We start from the raw sequence: 22,065 nt of genomic DNA, 5'->3' as shown, positions 1-22,065 counted from the left end.
ATCTGTTAATAGCCCCGTTTTGGCAGGCCCGAGTATAGTTCTCGGACCTAGAGTCTCCCCTCGAATGAGAATTGTGGAAACTTTGGGCTTGGCCTCTGAGGGTACCAAACTCATAAGTTCAGGTCTCTCAACTGAGGTTGTTGAGACCATCCTCCACTCCAGAGCTCCCTCCAAGAGGAAACTCTACACCTTGAAGTGAATATTTTTTACTTGCTGCAGCCTATCAGAAGCTAGTTACTGGCATTGTTCCAGGCATGCTTTATAGTTTCCTGGTCGATGACGTCACATGACGCTCCGTCATGCCATTGGACTGATTTCATAAGTGCTTCATGACGCAATCATGCAGAGGCGTTCCCACAGCGTCTCGACGCAGCATCTCGTTCCCTCTTCAGGGAACCAGCGTTACAATCTTAACCCGAGACGTTTTTCCACAAAAAAGTTTTTAAAACCAAATCTATAAATGTGGTTTTTCATAAGATGACTCACTGACTCATAATGAATCATTGGCAGTTTCAGGAAAGAACTTAAGTTGGATGTGATCTAAATGCACTTGAGCTGCTGTAATTCTGCTAAAAGACATGCTAGTAAACAACAGACTGAATTAGCAGTTATTTGCTTTTTACGTCATTCACCATGACCACCTCTTGCTCCAGGTCTTGGAAGGATGAGAAACGTTTGAGGTCATATTGAGTCCATGTATACTTTTTTTTTGTGTGATATTTTTGGTGACTGAGCTATACACTATCATTTGAGGTCAGTCAGATTTTTTTTAAAGAAATTAATACTTTTATCAAAGGTACATTCAATTGTTTTAGTTTTTTAAGTGACAGTAAAGACATGTTGCAAAATATTTCTGTTTATATAATTTATATAATTCTATAAATAAATGCTGTTCTTTTGAACTTTCTATTCATCAAAGAATCCTGACAGAAAGTATCATCATTAGTATTTCCACTAAAATATGAATACTATTTTCAACATTGATAATAATAATAAATTTAAGTTTATATTAGAATGATTTCTGAAGGATCATGTGACACTGAAGACTGGAGTAATGATGCTGAAAATTCAGCTTTGATCACAGGAATAAATTACATGTAAAAATATATTTAAGCTTTTTTGGATTGTAATAAAATTGCAGTGTTTTTACTGCATTTTTGATCAAATAAATGCAGCCTTGGTTTGCAGAGACTTCTTTCGAAAACATTTAAAAAATCATGCAGACCGCTTTTCATCAATAGAGTAGATTAGATTAGATTCAACTTTATTGTCATTATGCAAGGTACAAGTACAGAGCAAATGAAATGCAGTTAGCATCTAACCAGAAGTGCAGAAATATAGTGTTCAATATATAGATAAGTGCAGAAACATGTCCACAGTGTAAGTGGAGCTATAGCTTACAATATGTACAAAATATATGAATATACTAAAACCATATAGAAGAAAATGGGCAGAATGTACCCATTATGTACAGTATGAGCAGCAACAACGTAAGTACAGTTAAAATATAATTAGTTATATGTACAGAGTAAACAATGTTCGATCTGTGCAAAGTATAAATAGTAAAAAATAACATGTCCATCAGTACTCAGTAGCGCATATATATAATATGACTTATATTTATGATATCATCATTTTAAATGAGCATTGCTGCACAGCACATGCCACACATTTCCAGCTCATCTATGTTACTGTGTTTACTAGTACTACTGACCTCTTCAATTGTCTGTCTAAACACACCACTGACCCTTGTAAGCAGATTTTCCGCTCCCGGTCAGAGCGCGGCTGTGCCAACAGGGACAGATCGATAGCGGCCAACCCTGACATTGATCACGGCTAGAGATAGCCTCATCGTTCAGATGTACTCGCAACATGTTTGTGTAGTGGCTACATGAGCCCAAACCAGATTCTAGCAGATATCAATCACAGTCTGTCCAGTCTCTCTTCCAGTACTCCGCTCCCTCTGCTTCTGTTATTCACACTCAAACAAACAAGATGTGTCTGCGTATGCAAAGAAAGAAGGATTAGATGCAACAGGGAGGTATTGAAAGGGAATTTATGAGGAAAAACAATAAGGTGTGTGTGTGTGTGAGAGAGAGAGAGAGAGAGAGAGAGAGAGAGAGAGAGAGAGATGATTTGTGGGCCTCTCGTGTGCTAGCATTACAAGAATGGCCCTCATGGGTGGCATGAAAAGGCTCTTGATTGTAAGGAGTGGTAACTTGATATTCGAGCTCCTTGCCCTGATAGATTTATTTACTTGCAGCGCCTCAGCCCTGTCTAGAGAGAGAGAGAGAGAAAGGAGGCATCGCTGTTTTATTATGATCATGTTTTGATTGAAGCTCTTTGTGTTTCTTGCACCACTGTACTAATTATTTAGACCTGAACTGATTTTATACAATTTACATGTGATCTTCAAATATTTATTTAAATGTCAACATAAAATTGATCTTCTTAATACACATTTGTCATCTTTTTATGCCCGCTCCATTGTGCATATAGGTCTATAGGACCTTGAGAAAGCTTGGCATTCCCATTCATCTCAGGCCTTGTCCACAGAAATACGTTTTAGTTTGAAAACGCATCTTTTTGAGAACGCTTTCCTAAGTGGATCCATTTGAAAACACTTTTCGCATTGCAGTGTGGGCTGTGAAAACAGAGGTATTTGGAAAGAGATGACGCACGTATATTGAACCGATAAATATGTTTGTTAATACCGCTGTCGGCTATGTCCCAATTCAAATGCTGCATCCTTCGAAGGCCGTGAAGGTGTTGTTAAATGGGACGGTCTAGCCTACGGAGGACTGTTCTTTTTGCCTATAACTGTGACAGCTGCCAATGATGAGTGACAGGACCGTTTGTACTATTCTTTCATTTATGTCCATTTATGTATAATAAAGATTAGGGGTGTAACAATATATCGTGTCACAATATATCGCAATGCAAAAATGCAACAATATGTATCGTGGATAGTAACAATATGTATTGTGTAGTTCACCCAAAATTAAAATTACTGTATGAGAAAAAATGCAAGTTTTCATGTCAGTACTACATTAAATTATTATATAATGTTGAATATAATGTATAATAATGCAGTGGGGGAAGATTTGTGGGTCCTGATCATTCCAAATGTCTCATGTTACCAGTAAAAAGTGGCCAACATTATTTCAAATATATCTAGTCAGTGAGCATATTAGTCTAAAATAATTCTGTATTTTCCACTTCAGAATCATGAATATTTTTATTCTGGTGTCTCTTTGTCCTGTGAATTGGGTTACCAGCACCAAGTCCAGTTCTATTCATTTACACCCACAATGTAATACCAAATTTAGCATTTTAATCAACAGTACATTTTTTGTTAACTTTTTATCATATGTCTTGGAGTATCGCAATAATATCGTATCGTGATATGTATCGAATCGTGACATGAGGGTATCGTTACACCCCTATAAATGATATATAATCTCATCTAATTTTAGATATTTGAGTAAGTTTAATATCTTATTAATATCTTATTGTGGGCTAATATCGTAACCCAATACTTACGTTTAAAAGTATTTTCTCTCAAAAAATCCTGTCACTGGTGTACAATGAATTCTGGGGTAGGCAAGGCCATGAAGGATCCATCCTTCATTTAACGGGAAATGAAGGACGCATTTGGAGGCTGTATTTGCAGGAGCCCTCGAACACCCTTCGTCGCGCCGCGGTGACTCAGTCGGCCTTCGAAGGATGTGGCCTCTGAATTGGGATGCAGCATTTGTGCCTGTTATGTGCTATTCACTTTCACACTGTTGCTAAAGAAATGTTACTTTGTACACTCTTTATATCGCAGTCCCGCAAAGATGTCAGAAAATGTACTCGCAATTGCTGTCCTGCGGCAAAACATCAGAGCAGTTGCGTTTTAGACCAAACAGATAATGGTGTAATAAATTGTAATAAATATAATTACAATTTAAAATAACTGTTTTCTATTGTAATATATTTTAAAATGTAATTTATTCCTGTGATGTAAAGCTGAATTTTCAGCATCATTATTTTAGTGTCACATGATCCTTCAGAAATCATTCTAATATGCTGATTTGCAAGAAACACTTTAGTTTTAGTAATATTTTAGTTCAAAAGAACAGCATTTATTTAATCTTTTGTAACATTATAAATGTTTTGCTGTCACTTTTGATCATTTAAATGCATCCTTGCTAAATAAAATCAATTTCTTTTAAAAAATCTGCTTATTTTTATTTAATTTTTTTTTGTAAACCTTAATACATTTTTTTCAGGGCTCTCAAATAAATACAAAGTTAAAAAGAACAGAACTTCATGGACTTCAACCTTCAATTCCAAAGCGGTTAAGATCGTGAGCCTGTGCTTTCTTTTAAAATTATTTTTGTAATGTCCTCATATTATTTATTATTATACATTATTTTTTTTTATATTACCCTGAAATAAAAACAAGAGCAGTTGGGTTCAGCAATTCGTTTAGAAAAAAAAAAAAAAAAAAAGTATGAAGTTTTCACAGCATCAATCTTAAGAGAGAGAGAGAGAGCGAGAGCGAGTCCTCATTTAGGGCAGTGGACCTATTTAGCCTGACGACCATTAAATATGAATTAAAAACCACACTGGCCTTTTTGCCTCTAAAATGTCATTAGGCATCTTTATGGCAAGCAGTTGTTGAATAAGCAGTTTGCAGGACTCCCCGGGGTGGGTGCTGCTGGATGAGGGCCGCCTCACGAGTGCCACAGGGCCAGATGCATGTAGTACTAACAGGAAAGCTCTGGAAAATAAGAAGGGATAATAGCTACTGAAATGGAATTTACATTAAGAGCCCTAACGGAGTGAAACACTTCTGGTTTGGGCCGTTTGTGGCGCTGACGGGGGCGGGTGTGGGGGGCGTTGAGTGGAGCGGAGCTTCACCATTTCCTCAAATGGCTGCTGGGGAAAATGAAAATGAAATTGCTGCATTGGAACAGCAGGTACATTAATGGAGAAGCATTGCACAGCTATCAAATATATCTTTCCAAACAACCGTGTGTGAGTTCAGTACCTATATTGCAGATTTATACAATAGGAAGACTGTACATGTGGCCATTATATGTTGCACTTATTGATTATGTACAGTATGTTCTAATCAGAGAACATATAATAAATCTGGTTTGTCAAAAAACAAGACATTTTGTCGTGTTGTGTAGCTCTGCCCACAGTGAAATGAAGATAACTGTAAGCTTTCAATGTTTTCCTGTCTGTTATTGAATTATGCATGTAATATCACTGTGTAGAGGCCTTTAAGTGTTTTTCCTGTATTAAAATATGCCTTATGAAAAAAATATATGGTAATATCATGTTACTTTGTCAGTGTGATTACCAGGGTTGTGCAGAATTGTGCAGGATATGGCCATTTAAATTGCATTTCACTTCCTGAATTGAGGAAACAAACAGAATTGCAATTTGAATTTAAGGATGTTGAACTAAAAATTTACAGAGCTCCATATATGATATGCGGTGGGAAAAAAACGAGACAAGATTTTGTGGCCACGAATTAACAGTACATTCCCACACCTTATTCATTTGTTTCCTCATTTTAGTCCACAACCACGATTTAACTAAATTAAAATAAGGGAATAAATTGATGAAATAAATTATGTGGCCACAATTGAACTAAAACAAGGGAATTAATTAATAAAACATGGCCACAAATTAATAAGTTGTAGGAATAAATTCTTAATTCATGGCTAACTGGCCACAATATTTTGTTTTTTACACAAGACATTTATAAAACTGTAATCTTTGACTAGAAGAGCAAAGTACGTCTGTTAAAGGTTTGTCTGTTTCATTGGTTCCCCTGACCTAGTTTTCCTGTGTGTTTGATTAGGCATTTAGTTCACCTTTAATATACTCATCCGTTCCTTGTGTTTCACGTATTTATACTCCTTGTCTTCCTGCAGTCTTTGTCCGTTCTACCATTTATATTACGTTGTGTATGTTGGATTTACCCCTCTGATCTCCTGAGTTTTGTCTTTAAAGTCATTTTGCTTCTTCGTCTTTGTGCTGCTTACACATGTGACCCCTGACAACGTCAAGACAAACATCTACTTATATAACTATAACTACTTGATAGAAAGCCTTCAAGGTGTATAGTCTATAACTATATGGGCCCTATCTTACACCCGGCACAATGCAGCGCCAAGTGCGACGCAATTGTTTTTCGCTAGTTTCAGTCCGACGCAATTATCATTTTCATGTTCTGCACCACATTGTTTAAATAGCAAATGCATTTGCGCCCATTTGTGCGCCCATGGGCGTGCTGGTCTGAAAACTTGGTGTGTTCAGGCGCATTATTGGGACGTTGCTACTTTTGGGGCAACTAGACTGTGCCATTGACGACAAAAACCTGGTCTAAAGTCAATGGTGCAATTTTTTTGGTGTAATTTAAAGAGCGTGTTAGACACACACAGGGATGCACAGCAGCACACAAACATGCCAAATATTAAAAATAAAAGGATTACAATGTAAAATATTAATATTGTGTATCCGCGCAATAGCAGATCCGTTTACGCTCTGGAGAAGCGTTCAGTTTTTCCGCTTGAAAATTCCGTCATGTAAATTGCAATCCACCATGGCGCGAGCGCAACTGGCTTTTAAAGGGGATGGGAGATGAGACTCTGATTGGTTTATTTCACATTATGCCCAAAACAACAACACACCCATTACTCATTAAGAGAATAGTGACAACCCTTTTAGACCATACGTTGCGCGCGCTGACCATTTTCCCGTCGTTAAACTAGCAAAAGTGGATTCAGACACGCCCTAAGTGAACTTGTGCCTTGCGCTTGAGACCATGCGCTTAGATCGTTAAAATAGGGCCCTATGTGTTCACTACCTGTCTAGCGACGTGTGTTTATGCTGATCTTTGCAAATCTTCTATTGCATGCCATGATATTATGGATTTTGCGATTGAGACAGCCCTTAAATTGGTCGACTCCCTGATCAGTGCCCTGACTTCTGAACTAGGGAGCTGATTGAGACGCACTCCTCTCATCGTGCCATTTCAACTTCCTGTGTGTTTTAGCCAATTCAATTCACATTCAATTCAGTTCTGATATTTAGAAGACACATGACGCACTTGCATGTCCAAAAAAGCATTACAATCATAGATATGTATATGTATTTTGCGTTCACCCCATGTCGCAATTACCGCAATTCCGTGAAGACAACAAGTGATGTACTCTGAGCTGTTCTGAGCTGAATTATGCATTATATGGCAACACACCTAAATGAATCTGCAGCGGTCCTAGGGTACAAGTAGGAGCTCTCAGAAAATTCCTATCTTACAAGTTGTAATTACGAGCTCTGCAAGGACGTGAACGTTTTGTTGAAAGTAGAAATCTCGTAATTACGGGATTAACACTTTGGCGTGAACACACCTGTAGATGCCACGTTCGAACGCTCCAAACGCCGGTCCTGACCGGTCCAGGTCCAATATGGCAGACAGTTCACATATAGCAGCCCATAGAAACAGCCACTTATGAGGCATATATGTATACATATCTATGATTACAATCCAATTGTGCTCTTTTCTAAATGATGGTTAATTTTAGAAAGCTGTATGTGTAAAAAGCATGTTAATGAAAAGGGTGTGGCCAGCTTTAATAATTCAGTCTAATTTTAATTTCCTAATTAAGAAGGAAAGCCCCTCCAAGAAAAGCCCCTCCAGAAAAATACAATTAATTGAATTGTCCTTTTTAATCTTGGAAATACCGAGTCGTAGCCAGCCGTTGTCTTTCTCGGCGTCTCTCAAAGTGCACCTGCCTCCGCTGTCAGTACAAAAGAACAATCCTTCACTGCCCTGCTCTTGCTCAGCCGCTCACTCTCTACTGTTTTCAAGTCTGTTCTCTAATTCTCCTCCACTTTGTAGCTGAACCCATCAGTCATGTGCATAAAAGACCCACTGTGCTTCTCAGGACCACTGGATGTGTATTAGAGCAATTTAGTGTAATTTACATTATGCTGCAGGTCCCATTGTGAAGACCTGTCTAAAACTCACTGGGGTGCGTCAAACTTGCGTTATGCTTTTCTTTTTTTTTGCCACCGTTAATGGGCTGACCTCAACTTAATGAAAGAATGGTCATCTAATTGCTAAGCGTTTGCCTTAGAAAATTGCATGGCTTTACAGCATAAGTTAAGTTGAATAACTTTGGTTCAAAAAAAAAAAAAAATTCAATAGGAAATGGCCTCGGTGATCTGATTCTAACCTGTATCCGATTTTGCTCTACATGTATTCAAAAGCACTGTAGACTACTGTAGACTATATAAAATGGTATAGAAATGATATAAAATCCGGTTAAACTGTATGCTAAACTACTACATTATTAAATCAATTACTTTATAACTATGGGGAAAATATGTATTTAAGTAGATATGAGTCATACTGTAAGTCCCTGCATTTATTAAACTTTGCTCTAACATTAAAGTAATTATGTTTACCACTTGTATTATTATGATGGATATCAGTATATTTAAGTAGATTTCGACAGATTTAAGTAGTTCCAGTACATTGGTTTTATAAAAAAATATTGTCAGTGACACCAAAATGCTATCCCATAATCTTGTAATCTGGAAAAAGAAAAAAATGATATCTCAGAGTGTAAATAAAACCTGGTTTATGCATGTGCAATAGGTGAAAGTTAAATGTATTTACATGACTATGTGTTCAAATTCAAAACAATTGCAGGTTAATTATTATTATTATGCGAATGCAAGATCACGTAAAATGGCACTAAAACCACCAAACTAAAGAGTTTTACTAAAACACACTGAAAATGATCTACACCAGTATAGTACACCAAGTTTAATTTGTGTGGCACTGCTCCTTTTAGCCAAAAAAACGGCCTTTGGTTTCTAAGGAGGCTTTTGTATCTCCTCCATCGCCTAGCAACTATCACCAAGGCCAGCGCTTCATTGTTGCTGAGGCAAAGCGCTGCATGCACTGCATTGTCTGTCTACAGATTCATCTGTACGCTTTCATTACTCGCTATTTCACTAAAATGCACTTGATGTTCAGGTATGTCAAAAACATATGCACGCATAAATCATGATTTAAAAAATAGTTCAGCTCAAATGTGCATTGAGAAAAGCTCTTTAAAGAACACGCTAGCCTATAGGACAGATGAACTTATATACACTGGTTACAGAGGGCGGGACTTTTACGCTGAAAAGATTGTCAAGTAAAATTTCATTGACGTCATTTTTACACAATATCCTTGAATAGCACCTGTGTGCTGGGTGGGGGGGGGGGGGGGTGTCCGTCTGTCAGCTTTGAGTAAAAAACATAACCCATGTCTGCAAAACCTAGCCATTAGTATATCCACCGCTGACCAGAGACGCAGAGCTTTCCTTGCACCCGGGGCCCTTCGCGTTTGAAGAGATGAGACTCCTCAGGAACCTCAGATTCTGGACCATTGGTCCTACAGTCTTTCCAAAACAAACCTGTAGTTTTGTTCCCCAATTTTCAGCTAAAGCACCTTGGAGTTTGTATCAGTACTCCATTCATCTGGCCTCTGTTTTATTTTCAAGTGCCGCCGAGACTCCAATTATCAGCGGGAGGCTTCTTCTTTTTTCTTTTTCTATTTTTCTTTTCTTTTTTTTATCAAAGGCAAGCCCTTTCGTCTATAAACTGATTCTTTTGAGAGACACACAATGGCTGTTCATGGTGAGTACCAAGTGTTTTATTTTATGTCATGTTGTTGTGATGTGAGAATGGTGACTTGCAGAATGTACGCTTTGTTTGAGATCAATTTTACATTTTAATTCATCCGTTTTTTTTATGCATCCTTTTAGGTCACCAGCTATTAAGGACATGTGTATTTCAGAACATACGGACCAACTTAAGGTGGAGTTTTCCACAGTCCATCACTTATTTTAATTTCATCCGTCAGGAATTGACATGAATGTCCTTGTACATCATTCTGGTAAGTTTTTATCAATTTGGAGAAAATTTGTTTTTGTTTTTTACTACACTGTTAGAAGAAAAGGTTCTATAGTAAAGAACCTTAAGGCTTCTGTCAGGCGGTTCATGGGATAATTTGATGGATTTAGTTTTGATAAAATTAATTTTGTTTTAAATCATTTAAAATTGTAATTACATTTTATGAATTAAGCAGCTTGTAAACATACTTTATCACTTGAAAAAAATGAAATAACCTGTTAAACAGTAAAGTATTTTGCAATCATTTAAACCATTTAGAACCTTTTTGGCACAAGGAGTTCTTTCAAATTGAGTCAAGAACCCTAGGGTTCTATATAGAACCCATTGAACCTTTTTTTCTAAGGATGGAACTACAATTTGAGACACTGAACATCACATTTTACTTGTAATGTTTTTTTTTTAAACTCATTTGCTTTTTTCAGCATTGTCATATGACTCTGGCAATTGGCATTTGACATTGAATTTCAAAGAGAGATGCTGATACAAAATGTGCTTTATGAAGGCTGACATGCGGGCGTGAAAAGCTCGCTGTAATTTATTTATCTCGCTGTACAAGGAGAAGGTCAGCGCGGACTAACAGTGTGTCCCTCACGCCTGTGTGACCTTCTGACGAAATATTGCATGGTACTGGTGATGTGAGCTGACAGTGGCCAAATTATTGCTTCATAATGAGTTAAAGGGATAGTTCGCCCAAAAATGAAACTTTTGTCATCATTTACTCACCCTTGAACACAAAAGAAGATATTTTAAAGAATGTTGGTAACTAGACAGTTGACAGCACTCACTGACTTCCATAGTATTTTTTTCCTACTATGGAAGTCAATGGCTACCGTCAACTCTCTGGTTACCAACATTCTTTAAAATATCTTCTTTTGTTTTCAACAGATGAAAGAAACTAATACAGGTTTGGAACAACTTGAGGGTAAGTAATGACACAATTTTAATTTTTTGGGTAAACTATCCCTTTAAAATCCTGACAGATGTATAAAAAACATTGATTTGTCTTGAGATGGGATAGTGACTGCAGGCCAAGTCTTACAATGACGGAAAAAAGGTGCAAATAAAATCACGACTGGAGAGTTTGAACAAGAAACATGTTTTGTAAGCTCTGATATCTCTAATGCACTCATGCATGCCTCTTTTTGTTGATATTATTTAATGCTTTTTTTGTCGATTAAACCAGCTTCTAATGTGGTTCGTCGTCTGAGATGTTTTGATGAAGTCTACTGCAGTGTGGAAGACTAGTGATTTTGTTGTTTTTATCTAAGAAGACAACAAGTCATAGTCTACCTCACGGCTCTATGATGAATGTCTTCAATGCACACAGAAAATAACCAGAGTTTATTTATTTACACTGCCCTCTGCTGCCAAACCAAATGACTGACATGAAATGAGGTTATTCATTTGGAAATAAATGTAGCCTACCTAGATTTCAGTGTGTGGTTATTCAGATGTCTGTGAATGTGCATTAGGTTTAATGCAGGATAGCTGAATTATTTTCTTACTTTGAGGCATCTGTTTCCTGCCATCAAATATTGTTCTGTGGTACAATCAAGAAAAAAACTAGTTAGAGAAAATGGCAAACCTGGGCTTCTCTGAAATGTTTTTATAACCTTATTGTATTGTTCTCATTCTTTGTCATCATGTCTTGGCATTGGATGTGAATGTGAGATTCATTTCTTTAAAACTAATTGTTACAAAATAAAAAAAATTACCATTTCTTTTTCTTTTTTCTTTTTCTTTTAAATAAAATGTATGACGTGGTCACTCATCCAAAAACACTTGTGCTCAATGCATAAATCAATATTAAATAAAGATGAAAAATATTCACATATTCACATTGTTATTATAAGAAAAGAAAAATGTTCCTATTATAGTTACTGTATAAGGCTGTGTCCTTGCTTTTTTTTAAAAAGATATTTATAAACACATTTAAAATACCAAGAAAATGAAACACGATCTTCATCCTTATGGTTTTTGTCTTTAATCTGCTGCAACACAACACCACATTTTTATTTGAAAACAATTTGAAATATTTTCTCTCACAACCTTGATTTGTCAACTTGAACATGTCGGGAAAATGTTTGGATTTTTACATGATTTTCCTCATTTTAGGGAAGCCCTAAAAACAAAATGGCTTCTTCATTTAATACATGTGAGATATGCACGGAAAAAAACACACAGTTTGTGAGAAAATGGAAGGAGGAGATACAAAGCTTAGTGACTTTTAAATCCCTTTTATTATTTTAAATATACATAAAGAGACCAAAATGGAAGAAAACTACAATGGTGATTCTGTGGGTTTACTGGGGCGGCAGGATGGCTTTGGTCTTCTCAGCCACAAACTTGAGGACGTCTTCAACATGGGTCTGGACCATGTCGGCCAGCGGGGCGACCTGAGCCTGGACGGAGGCGGCCAGAGGCTTGATGTGGTCTTCAATGTTGCTGGAGAGGGGCTTCAGCTGCTCCTGGAGCTTCTCAACCATGGGCTGGAACTGGGCTCTGCTCTGCTCGAGGTAAGCGCTGCAACACAAACCAAAGAGAATTCATTCATAACAAAGTTCAGTTGGATCATAATTCTGTTGATCATTTAAATCCACAGTTGAGATGATGATGATGGACTTACTTAGCCTTGCTGGCCAGCTCAGGGCCCTCAACGTTCTTCAGATTGTCCACGAGGTCCTGGAAATACTTGGCGATCGTGTCCAGCTCAGCAGGAACGTCTCTCTTGACCAGAGATACTGACTCAGAGCCTTGAACATCAACAGAGATGGTTGATCAATACACTCTTACATCTTGAATGGCATTACTCTCAAGTGCTCAAACTAAATCATGTGAAAGACACTATGGCTTTTACTGTATGTTTCAACAGGACACTTTAAGTATTTTACAGAGTAAAGATAAAATATCCACCACACACATTGTCTATTTAACCCCTAAAAATAAAGGTTGGAAAAGGGTTTTTTACTCGCAGTGATACAATAGAAGGACCATTTTGGGTTCCTCAAAAACCCTTTCTGTGAATAGTTCTCAAAGTAACCATTTTCTCTTAGTGTGAAGAACATTTTAATAATCTAAAGCCTTTTTAGAACCTTTTGTTCAATGGAAAGGTTCCATGGATTTTAAATGTTCTTTATGGAACCATTTTTAAGAGTGTAAATTAGCTGAATTGCCATATTGTATACACAAAATACAACATTGAGAGCATCACAAGTTAACATTATTTAAAGTCTCACCAATGGCCAGAGCAACAACAAGGACGGCGATGAGGGAGAATTTCATGGTTGCAGGTTGGGTGAGAGTTGCCTGAACAGACAGAGATAATGATTTATTTCAGTTAGTCAGACTTCTCTTAAATTTCAACAGAAATTCAGTATCAACAGCAGAGCTCGACATGACCAGTATAATGCAGATGCAATCTTACCTTACGTCCAGGGGTTCTTAGACCAGATGGTGTGTTCTCCAATGAGCCGTGGGTTTTTATAGTCCCAGGACAAGTTCAAAGGGTGACCAGTGATGAAATCATCTACATACACTGAACCTTTAGGCTTTACCTGACACTGATGAGATCGAATCAAAGTTCAACAGTAATCTGTGTTTGTGCTTAATTAGTGCATTTTTGTGGAGTTTCAGTCGTCTGATAACGTGATCAGTGCAGCGCTTCTACGTGCAGAGATAGTTCAGGGCTTATTTAAACTGAAATAAAGTAATCAATGTTTTTGTCTGTGCAAGCACTGAAAATACTGTTTTGGAATTTGATTTAAATAAATGTATACCCCAACTCGCTTGTGTGGTGATTTCAGTGAGAGTGGGATGATGTGAATGACTGTTATATTTCGTTTTTTGTATGAACTATATATGTTCATCAGCTTTGACTTAAATGTACTTGTACCTCTGGATTTTAAATTTCTTTTATTGTGAAACTGTCTCATTATTGTTTTGAGTCTGATCTTGCATGTGTAAAATATTTTAATGCAGTAAAATTAGGATGAAAGCAGACCTTAGTGACACTGGCAAACCTTTAATTATTTCCATGAAATGTTGTTTCTTTCAATCTTTGTAATTTTACATTGGAATATAAGAACAAAAGATTAGAAGCTAACTTAAAATGGAAAAATCTAAATAGCATTTGTTTTCTATAAAATTATTTGCAAAAAGCTTATTGTATTAGAATTGGAAAGTAAGCAATTGCCTTTTGTGTTTTTTTTAAATATATATATATATATTAGCCTATAAGCTAAAAAATAAATGCCTTTTGATTTTACAAAATTATTTGATTATGCTCTAAAATATAAACTGCAAAAACCTGTTCTTAATCATTATTTAGAGTCAGGAACACACCCATCTTACAATGGTGTTCTGAGGGATTTTAGAGTGTTGCTATGCAGTTGCTATGGTGTTCTGAATCCAGCTGCATAAACAAGGCCATGATGTTAAGACTGTTATTATGTTAAAGTGTAAGTTCACCCAAAAATGAAAATTCTGTCATTAATTACTCACCCTTATGTCGTGCCAAACCAGGGCTTTCGTTCATCTTCAGAAGACAAATGAAGATCTTTTTGATGAAATCAGAGAGATTTCTGTCCCTCCATTCAACGTTCATAAAGAGATTGTGAAAAATAATTCATGTGAATTGAGAGGTTTAGTCCCAATTTTCTGAAGACAGAATTTTCATTTTTGGGTGAACTATCCCTTTAAGAACTTGTATGACCAATAGCAGTTAGCTGGGGTGAGCCTTCTTTAAATTAGACCAATATACTTTTAATATAACTGACTTTAAAAAGTTATGAACAGTCTTAAAGAAAAAAATTATATGATGACTAACTTAAGACTAGTTGCGGTTTATGCAACTGGCCCCCAGATGATTGTTTATACTGGACAAATCAAAAGAACCCACAAAAAGTCCTTATGGTCCACCATTGTAAAGGCTATAGGTTTTTTTAACAGCTTTATCATCCAACAGGCCAAAAAGTGTTACATTTAATGTGAGACATTTGAATAACCCGCCAGCACAGAGATGTCACTTTTTAATTGTTTTTATTATTTCAAACATGCCAGCATACATGAAGAGAGCATTCCCTGCATTTTAGGGAAGCCCTAAAAACAAAATGGCTACTTCATTTAATACATGTGAAATGTAAATGTACATGTAAAGAGACCAAAATGGAAGAAAACTACAATGGTGATTCTGTGGGTTTACTGGGGCGGCAGGATGGCTTTGGTCTTCTCAGCCACAAACTTGAGGACGTCTTCAACGTGGGTCTGGACCATGTCGGCCAGCGGGGCGACCTGAGCCTGGACGGAGGCGGCCAGAGGCTTGATGTGGTCTTCAATGTTGCTGGAGAGGGGCTTCAGCTGCTCCTGGAGCTTCTCAACCATGGGCTGGAACTGGGCTCTGCTCTGCTCGAGGTAAGCGCTGCAACACAAACCAAAGAGAATTCATTAATAACAAAGTTCAATTGGATCGTAATTCTGTTGATCATTTAAATCCACAGTTGAGATGATGATGATGGACTTACTTAGCCTTGCTGGCCAGCTCAGGGCCCTCAACGTTCTTCAGATTGTCCACGAGGTCCTGGAAATACTTGGCGATCGTGTCCAGCTCAGCAGGAACGTCTCTCTTGACCAGAGATACTGACTCAGAGCCTGGAACATCAACAGAGATGGTTGATCAATACACTCTTACATCTTGAATGGCATTACTCTCAAGTGCTCAAACTAAATCAGGTGAAAGGAGGCTTTTACTGTATGTTTCTACAGGACACTTTGTTAAGTACTTTAGAGAGTAAAGATAAAATATCCATCACACACACTGATATAGTTTGTCTATTTAAGCCCTAGACTAACTGAGTTGCCATATTGCATATACAAAATACAACATATCTTGAGAGCATCACAAGTTAACATGATTTAAAGTCTCACCAATGGCCAGAGCAACAACAAGGACGGCGATGAGGGAGAATTTCATGGTTGCAGGTTGGGTGAGAGTTGCCTGAACAGACAGAGATAACGATTCATTTCAGTTAGTCAGACTTCTCCTCTTAAATTTCCATTAAGTATCAACAGCAGAGCTCGACATGACCAGTATAATGCAGATGCAATCTTACCTTACGTCCAGGGGTTCTTAGACCAGATGGTGTGTTCTCCAATGAACCGTGGGTTTTTATAGTCCCAGGACAAGTTCAAAGGGTGACCAGTGATGAAATCATCTACATACACTGAACCTTTAGGCTTTACCTGACACTGATGAGATCGAATCAAAGTTCAACAGTAATCTCTTTAATCTTTGTGCTCAAATGATGCATTTTTGTGGTGTTTCAAATCACATAATCACTTTAACATGAGAGTATGTCTATTTATATCACTGGATTGTCTTTCTTTTTCAGTCTAATGCCCCAAACCCATGTGAGTGAATGTTACCTGGTGACTTGAGATTTTATCCTAAAACCTTCTGAGCTATTTTCCTCTTATGCTTTGACTTACACGTCAACACAGACCAGCTCAGCTGTTATTCTATCACAAACTGATTGGGTTTATCTAAGACTGCAGTGGGGAATATGTCTACGGTCAGGTATTCTTGGTTATCTAGTCCCCCTTTGTCATATAAAGTGACTATTGGAGTCCAACGTTAGAAACAAGCGCTGAACTTTACACTTGAAGAACAGATCATTTTGATGTGGGCATTGTTTGAACTAGATTTATAGTAATTTAAGTTAATTTATAGTATAGTAATTTAATTTATAGACTTAATACATTACCAGTTTGTTGTCATCAGGATTGTTTAAAATGTATTAAAGTAGGCTATAAATGAGGATCATAAACAATGTAGGCCTAATTAAATTAATGTTTTTATAATTTTGCCTAAATAAAAAGTGACAGTAATAGAGACTCACTAAATAAAGAAGACACCAAAACGTTTTTTTTTTTTTTTTTTTTTTTTGTGCTGTACAAAGTATGTTAATTATTTATGTACTTTATTTTGATGTTTTAATAAACGTTTAATTCCTGACCTATTTATTTTATTCTTATTGTTATTTATATTGGGTTGTATAGGCCTGGCTTTAGAGACAAGAGTTTAGATTAAGCCAGGATTAGGCCTTTGTTAAATTGGGACATTTAAGTAGTGCCTTAGCTAGGACATTAAATTTGCCTTAGAAAAAAAACATTACTGTTGTGCGTATTTTAAGATATGTCAGTGCACTTTCAGGAGTATTTAAACACCTCAAGCATTTTAGTCTGGGACTAGGCTGTAAATAAAATTCAGAGGTACGACGTCCTCCAAAACAACAGATGGCGAAGTAGTCGAACAGAATGTGAAAGAAGGCAAACAAGACGTGTGTCGCAGTGAGTATTCTGCGCATGCTCGCAGTCGCACTCTCGCTCACTCACAAGCGGGCATCATGGCGGACGTGCTGGATCTTCATGAAGCGGGGGGTGAAGACTTTCCTATGGACGAGGATGGTGACGGTACAGTGGTTATTTATATTCGAACAGTCCATACACATGTACATTTTTTTAAATGATAAAAAAATCACTTGTTTATTAGTGCTGAATGTGTGTATTACCCGTATTTACGTCCGACGGGCCTAGTCAGATTAGCACGCGTGCTAATAGTTGGCTAATTCAAACGAATCGCGCGCTGTACTGATTCTACTTAACTTTGTTGCCTTGCTTTAATTTTTATACGTTTTACTGGTTTTCATGTTTATCGTTGAAATATATTATATTGTATGGTCGTTAAGAATACAAGCTCAGATGTAAAGATTCATCACAGCGTTTGTGATGTTAAAAAGACAGACAGTATGCATGACAATCTTCTATTAGTTTATATTATTTAGTTCGTAATGTTTATAGTTATCTTCAAAAATGTCTACGCCGTTGTTGTTATTTTTGAATACATTGTAAGAGTCATTCTTTTTTTGCTTTTGTTCACCTTACAGAGAGCATTCACAAGTTAAAAGAGAAAGCCAAGAAGAGGAAGGGTCGTGGGTTTGGATCAGGTAAGTCACCTCATGTCTAAGCCTGTGTGTTTGCGTCTTAATTAATCGTGCTAATGATGTTTGGTGCTTTGTTTCACAGAGGAAGGAGCGAGATCCCGAGTCAGAGAGGACTATGACACAGTAGAACAGGATGGAGATGAGCCTGGCCCACAGAGATGTAAGTGGAACTCACAGAACTGTAAATTACATGCAAGTGTATTTTGCAAATCACAGAATATCAGAGTATATTTGATGTTAAAGGGATAGTTCACTTTGAAATTAAATTTTGGTATGTTTTAGCTTACCTCAAGGGCATCCAAGATGTAGGTGTCTTTTTTTCTGCAGTAGTTTCAATTTTTATATTTTTAGGTCAAACCGTTCTTGTCTGTCAGTCATTTAATGCAGGTCTGTGGTCACGGTCTCAAAGAGCATGCACAGAGTCCAAATTAAAGCAATTCCCCATCATAAGTACACATTGATGGCCTAAGACACGAAGCGAGCGGTTTGTGTGAGAAAACGAACAGTATTTATATCGTTTTTTAACTCTTGCACCAGTCTGCGCACACGTCACACACCAGGATGCGCGCGCGCCCTCAGATCACTTGGACGTGGCTGTGTACAAGAGTTAAAAAAACGATATAAATACTGTTCGTTTTCTCACACAAACCGCTCGTTTCGTGTCTTAGGCCATCAATGTGTACTTAAGATGGGCAATTGTTTAATTTGGACGATGGGGAATTGTTTTAATTTGGACACTGTGCATGCTCTTTGAGACCGTGTCCATAGACCTGCATTATATGACTGACAGACAAGAACGGTTTGACCTAAAAATATCAAAATTGAAACTACTGCGGAAAAAAAGACACCTACATCTTGGATGCCCTTGAGGTAAGCTAAAACATACCAAAATTTAATTTCAAAGTGAACTATCCCTTTAATGTTGCATATCAGCATCTGACATCTCTATGCCTGTAAATTCTTCTTTTAACATATTGGACTGTATAAAAAAAAAACTTTTATCGCTTGTAGATTTTGAACCATTTTGAACGTGTTTTGATGTCACTTTAGCTGTTGAAGGATGGATTCTGTTTGTGACTGGTGTACATGAGGAGGCGACGGAAGAGGACGTCCACGACAAGTTTGCAGAGTTTGGAGAAATCAAGAACTTGCATTTAAATTTGGACAGAAGAACTGGTTACCTTAAGGTTAGTTTGGCTTTTTTTTTTTTTTTGTGGTTCAGAAAAATATATGCAAATATGTGTAAAGTTAGCTGAAATATTTTTATTTTTATGTTTTTCACTTTATTTGTAACTTTATGAATGTCTGCTTAAGTGTGTTTGTAAGTGTATATATATGAATGAGACTGAAAATCATTAAGTTGACAGGTACAGGCTTTTGTGGTGGTCAGTTTTGGATTGGTTTTATTGGCTCAGGAATGCTTTTCTCTCTGTATTTGCTCTGAAATAGTTTTTTTTTTTTACCTCAATTAGAGGAATTGTTGAACGAGGGATTCACCTAAGTGTTTTTGATTTCGTCCACCAGATGGCAGTGTTTTAAACAAAACACAGAATCTGATTATTTTTGTCTCAAATTGATGACCAATTTTTGACAGTGTTTAATATGATCTTGCTGCTTTCTTGTACTTAAAGGAATAGTTCACCCGAAAATAAAAATTCTGTCATTATTACTCAACCTCATGTCTTTCCAAACCGTAAGAATTTTGTTCATCTTCGGAACACAAATGAAGTTCTTTTTAAAGAAATCTGAGAGCTTTCTCTCCCTCCATAGACAGCTACGCAACTACCACTTTGACGCTTCAAAAAGTTCATAAAGAGATCGTAAAACTAATCCATATGAATTGAGTGATTTATTCCAAAATTTCTGAAGAGAAAATCGGTTGCCTTGCATGTCGTTCAGACGTCCTCTTGGACGGTCCTTGGCCAATGAAAGCTGCGATGGAGTCTAGACCTTCTGCCATCAGTCTGAAGGTCTGGCTACTACTTTACATGTGATTAGTGATGTGCATCTTCAATCGTGTGTCTGCTCAAGGACTTGATAAACAAAAGTGAATTCCATTTGCACAGTTTTAACTTTTTATTTTGTGCACATGTGAAACAGAGTTCTTTGGTCAATGCATCAGCTATCAGTCATCTAATAATGGTGTATTGTTAAAAATTACACTTTTAAAACAAATTTCATCTGTGGTGTCCTGGTACTTTCAGATGTGCTCTGTGTAGCTCTTTTTGATCACAAGATGCTCAATATGCAGTTTTTTTTTTTTTACATTTTGACCCTGTTGCATTTAATTTGTTTTCATTAATTTGAGTAAATATATATCTGTCGGCAATTGAGAAACTCATATTGGTGGATCCTCACATTTGGCAATTCTTTTTTTGCTTGAAGATTTTTCTCAGGTCAAAGCTGACACATGATCAGGCACAAAATGTTTAGTTTGGTCTGTTTCAAGACAAAGAATGTGAAAGACAGTTGTGGAACCAGGCAACCAATGAAGAATCATCCCTTTGAGGGCTTCATGTGGTGTTTAAAAAATTATCTTGGCAAATAATGGGGCTTGTTTTCTTTATAGGGCTATGCATTAGTGGAGTACGAGACTTACAAAGAAGCCCAGGCTGCGATGGAAGGGCTGAATGGACAAGATCTTATGGGGCAACCAATCAGCGTTGACTGGGGCTTTGTAAGGGGACCCCCTAAGAGCAAGAGGAGGTGAGTCAGTATCTTATGCTGTTAAACTGGATTTATTTACTCTGACCGTTTCACTCGCTCATACAATCTTATTTTATAGTGGAGTTTGTCTTCTATAGTATTTAATGATACAGGTTGACATATAACATGACTAATGGACCAATGTGTTTTCCTCTAGGGGTGGAAGGCGGCGCAGCAGGAGCCCTGACAGACGGAGACGTTGATTTTTCCCATATTAAACACCATTGTCTGTTTTCCAGCCATTGAGGCATTATAATTTTCAAGACAGATTGGAGTGTTTGTATTTCTTTAAATAAGGATTTTAGTGTTGCTTTTGAAGGAGGTGGTTTTTGTCTTAATTGTTAGTTATTCAGCAACTGTCTGTAGGTCTTTTGTTGAAGAATGACAGACGTTACTGAAGCATACATGTTAAAGCTGTTGGTATTTCCATAGCTTTTTTTTGTTTTTTTGTAAAAAGTGGCTGTACACTTTAAAATGTATGTAGATTGACGTCATTTCCTCATTGAAACGTGTTATGAGTAGTGATTTGTATACTTCCAATAAATTAATTTGGATTAAAATCTTTGTTTCCTGCTTTGTTTGAGATCATTTGGGTTTTTACAATTACAGTTTTTACTTAGAATTTACAATTTTACACATGCGTTACTAAAATAATATAAATTCAAACTAACTGCCATTACACTATGCCAAATTTTGTGTGTAAATTTATGTACTTGAGTTGCTTTTGAGGGCTTTTTCAACCCTACTGATATGTTCAAATTTGGTAATGTCTTTAATGTGGGTCAAATTACTCATTTCAAATTACAATTCATTCAAAATATTGTTTTCATTTCTTTCCTCTCACTGTACTTAGACCTCTTTTTTATTAAGTAGACCAAAATATATTTTTTTATTTGTATTGTTAGTCACACTAATTATAAAAACGTTAGATGCATTTTTACCTAGTTTTGAATAACCAATTTATTTATTTTTAAATAAAGGCAATTGTCATCAGAATTCGCATTTAACCAGCAGAGCGATGTCATATCTCTGTTAGGAAATGTTTTTAACCACTTGCAGTTTTCCACAGAAATGATAGGCGTTAATTTATGATTTCTGAGGTCATGCTAGATGAACATGTGGAAGTGACCAGACAACATGCTGATGACATTTTTCCAGCATCAGCAAATTACGTCATGGCGTTGTTCCGACTTTGTCACAGGTCCGATTCACTTTAATAGGCTCCTCGAACCGATGCCCATCATGTACTATGTGGTTGACCAACCAGCGTGGAATACTGAGCTCCCACTCTCTTTTCACATTTGCCCTTTTCTGCCCACAGGCGGAGCTTAATAGGAAATTCCAATCGCTATTGGCTCACATCTATGCCCGTCAAATTCAACTCTC

The 22,065-nt window shown here is 36.9% G+C and overlaps 3 protein-coding genes across 3 annotated transcripts; 1 reads left to right on the top strand and 2 right to left on the bottom strand.

Annotated features, from left to right (window-relative positions):
• Positions 1-12,030: 12,030 nt before the first annotated feature.
• Positions 12,031-13,484, bottom strand: LOC307173023 (apolipoprotein A-II-like). Its single transcript, XM_079895824.1, has 4 exons — positions 13,401-13,484; positions 13,213-13,282; positions 12,603-12,729; positions 12,031-12,499 (listed from the first exon to the last, which is right to left on the bottom strand). The coding sequence occupies exons 2-4, from the start codon at positions 13,256-13,258 to the stop codon at positions 12,280-12,282; spliced, it is 393 nt and encodes a 130-aa protein (XP_079751950.1). The 5' UTR covers positions 13,259-13,282; positions 13,401-13,484; the 3' UTR covers positions 12,031-12,279.
• A 1,550-nt stretch (positions 13,485-15,034) lies between these two features.
• LOC307172926 (apolipoprotein A-II-like) lies at positions 15,035-16,144 on the bottom strand. The gene is made up of 4 exons (XM_079895685.1): positions 16,084-16,144; positions 15,899-15,968; positions 15,496-15,622; positions 15,035-15,392 (listed from the first exon to the last, which is right to left on the bottom strand). The coding sequence occupies exons 2-4, from the start codon at positions 15,942-15,944 to the stop codon at positions 15,173-15,175; spliced, it is 393 nt and encodes a 130-aa protein (XP_079751811.1). The 5' UTR covers positions 15,945-15,968; positions 16,084-16,144; the 3' UTR covers positions 15,035-15,172.
• Positions 16,145-17,319: 1,175 nt separating this feature from the next.
• Positions 17,320-21,255, top strand: rbm8a (RNA binding motif protein 8A). Its single transcript, XM_079894065.1, has 6 exons — positions 17,320-17,443; positions 17,917-17,976; positions 18,056-18,133; positions 19,024-19,160; positions 20,543-20,679; positions 20,837-21,255. Exons 1-6 carry the CDS (start codon positions 17,377-17,379, stop codon positions 20,880-20,882), a joined length of 525 nt encoding a protein of 174 aa, XP_079750191.1. The 5' UTR covers positions 17,320-17,376; the 3' UTR covers positions 20,883-21,255.
• Positions 21,256-22,065: the final 810 nt, after the last annotated feature.

The sequence above is a fragment of the Squalius cephalus genome, assembly GCF_949319135.1.
Source record: "Squalius cephalus genome assembly, chromosome: 15".
Taxonomy (NCBI): Eukaryota; Metazoa; Chordata; class Actinopteri; order Cypriniformes; family Leuciscidae; genus Squalius; species Squalius cephalus.
The sequence above is the reverse complement of the archived record's forward strand: the minus strand, read 5'-3'. Positions and strand labels throughout refer to the sequence as shown.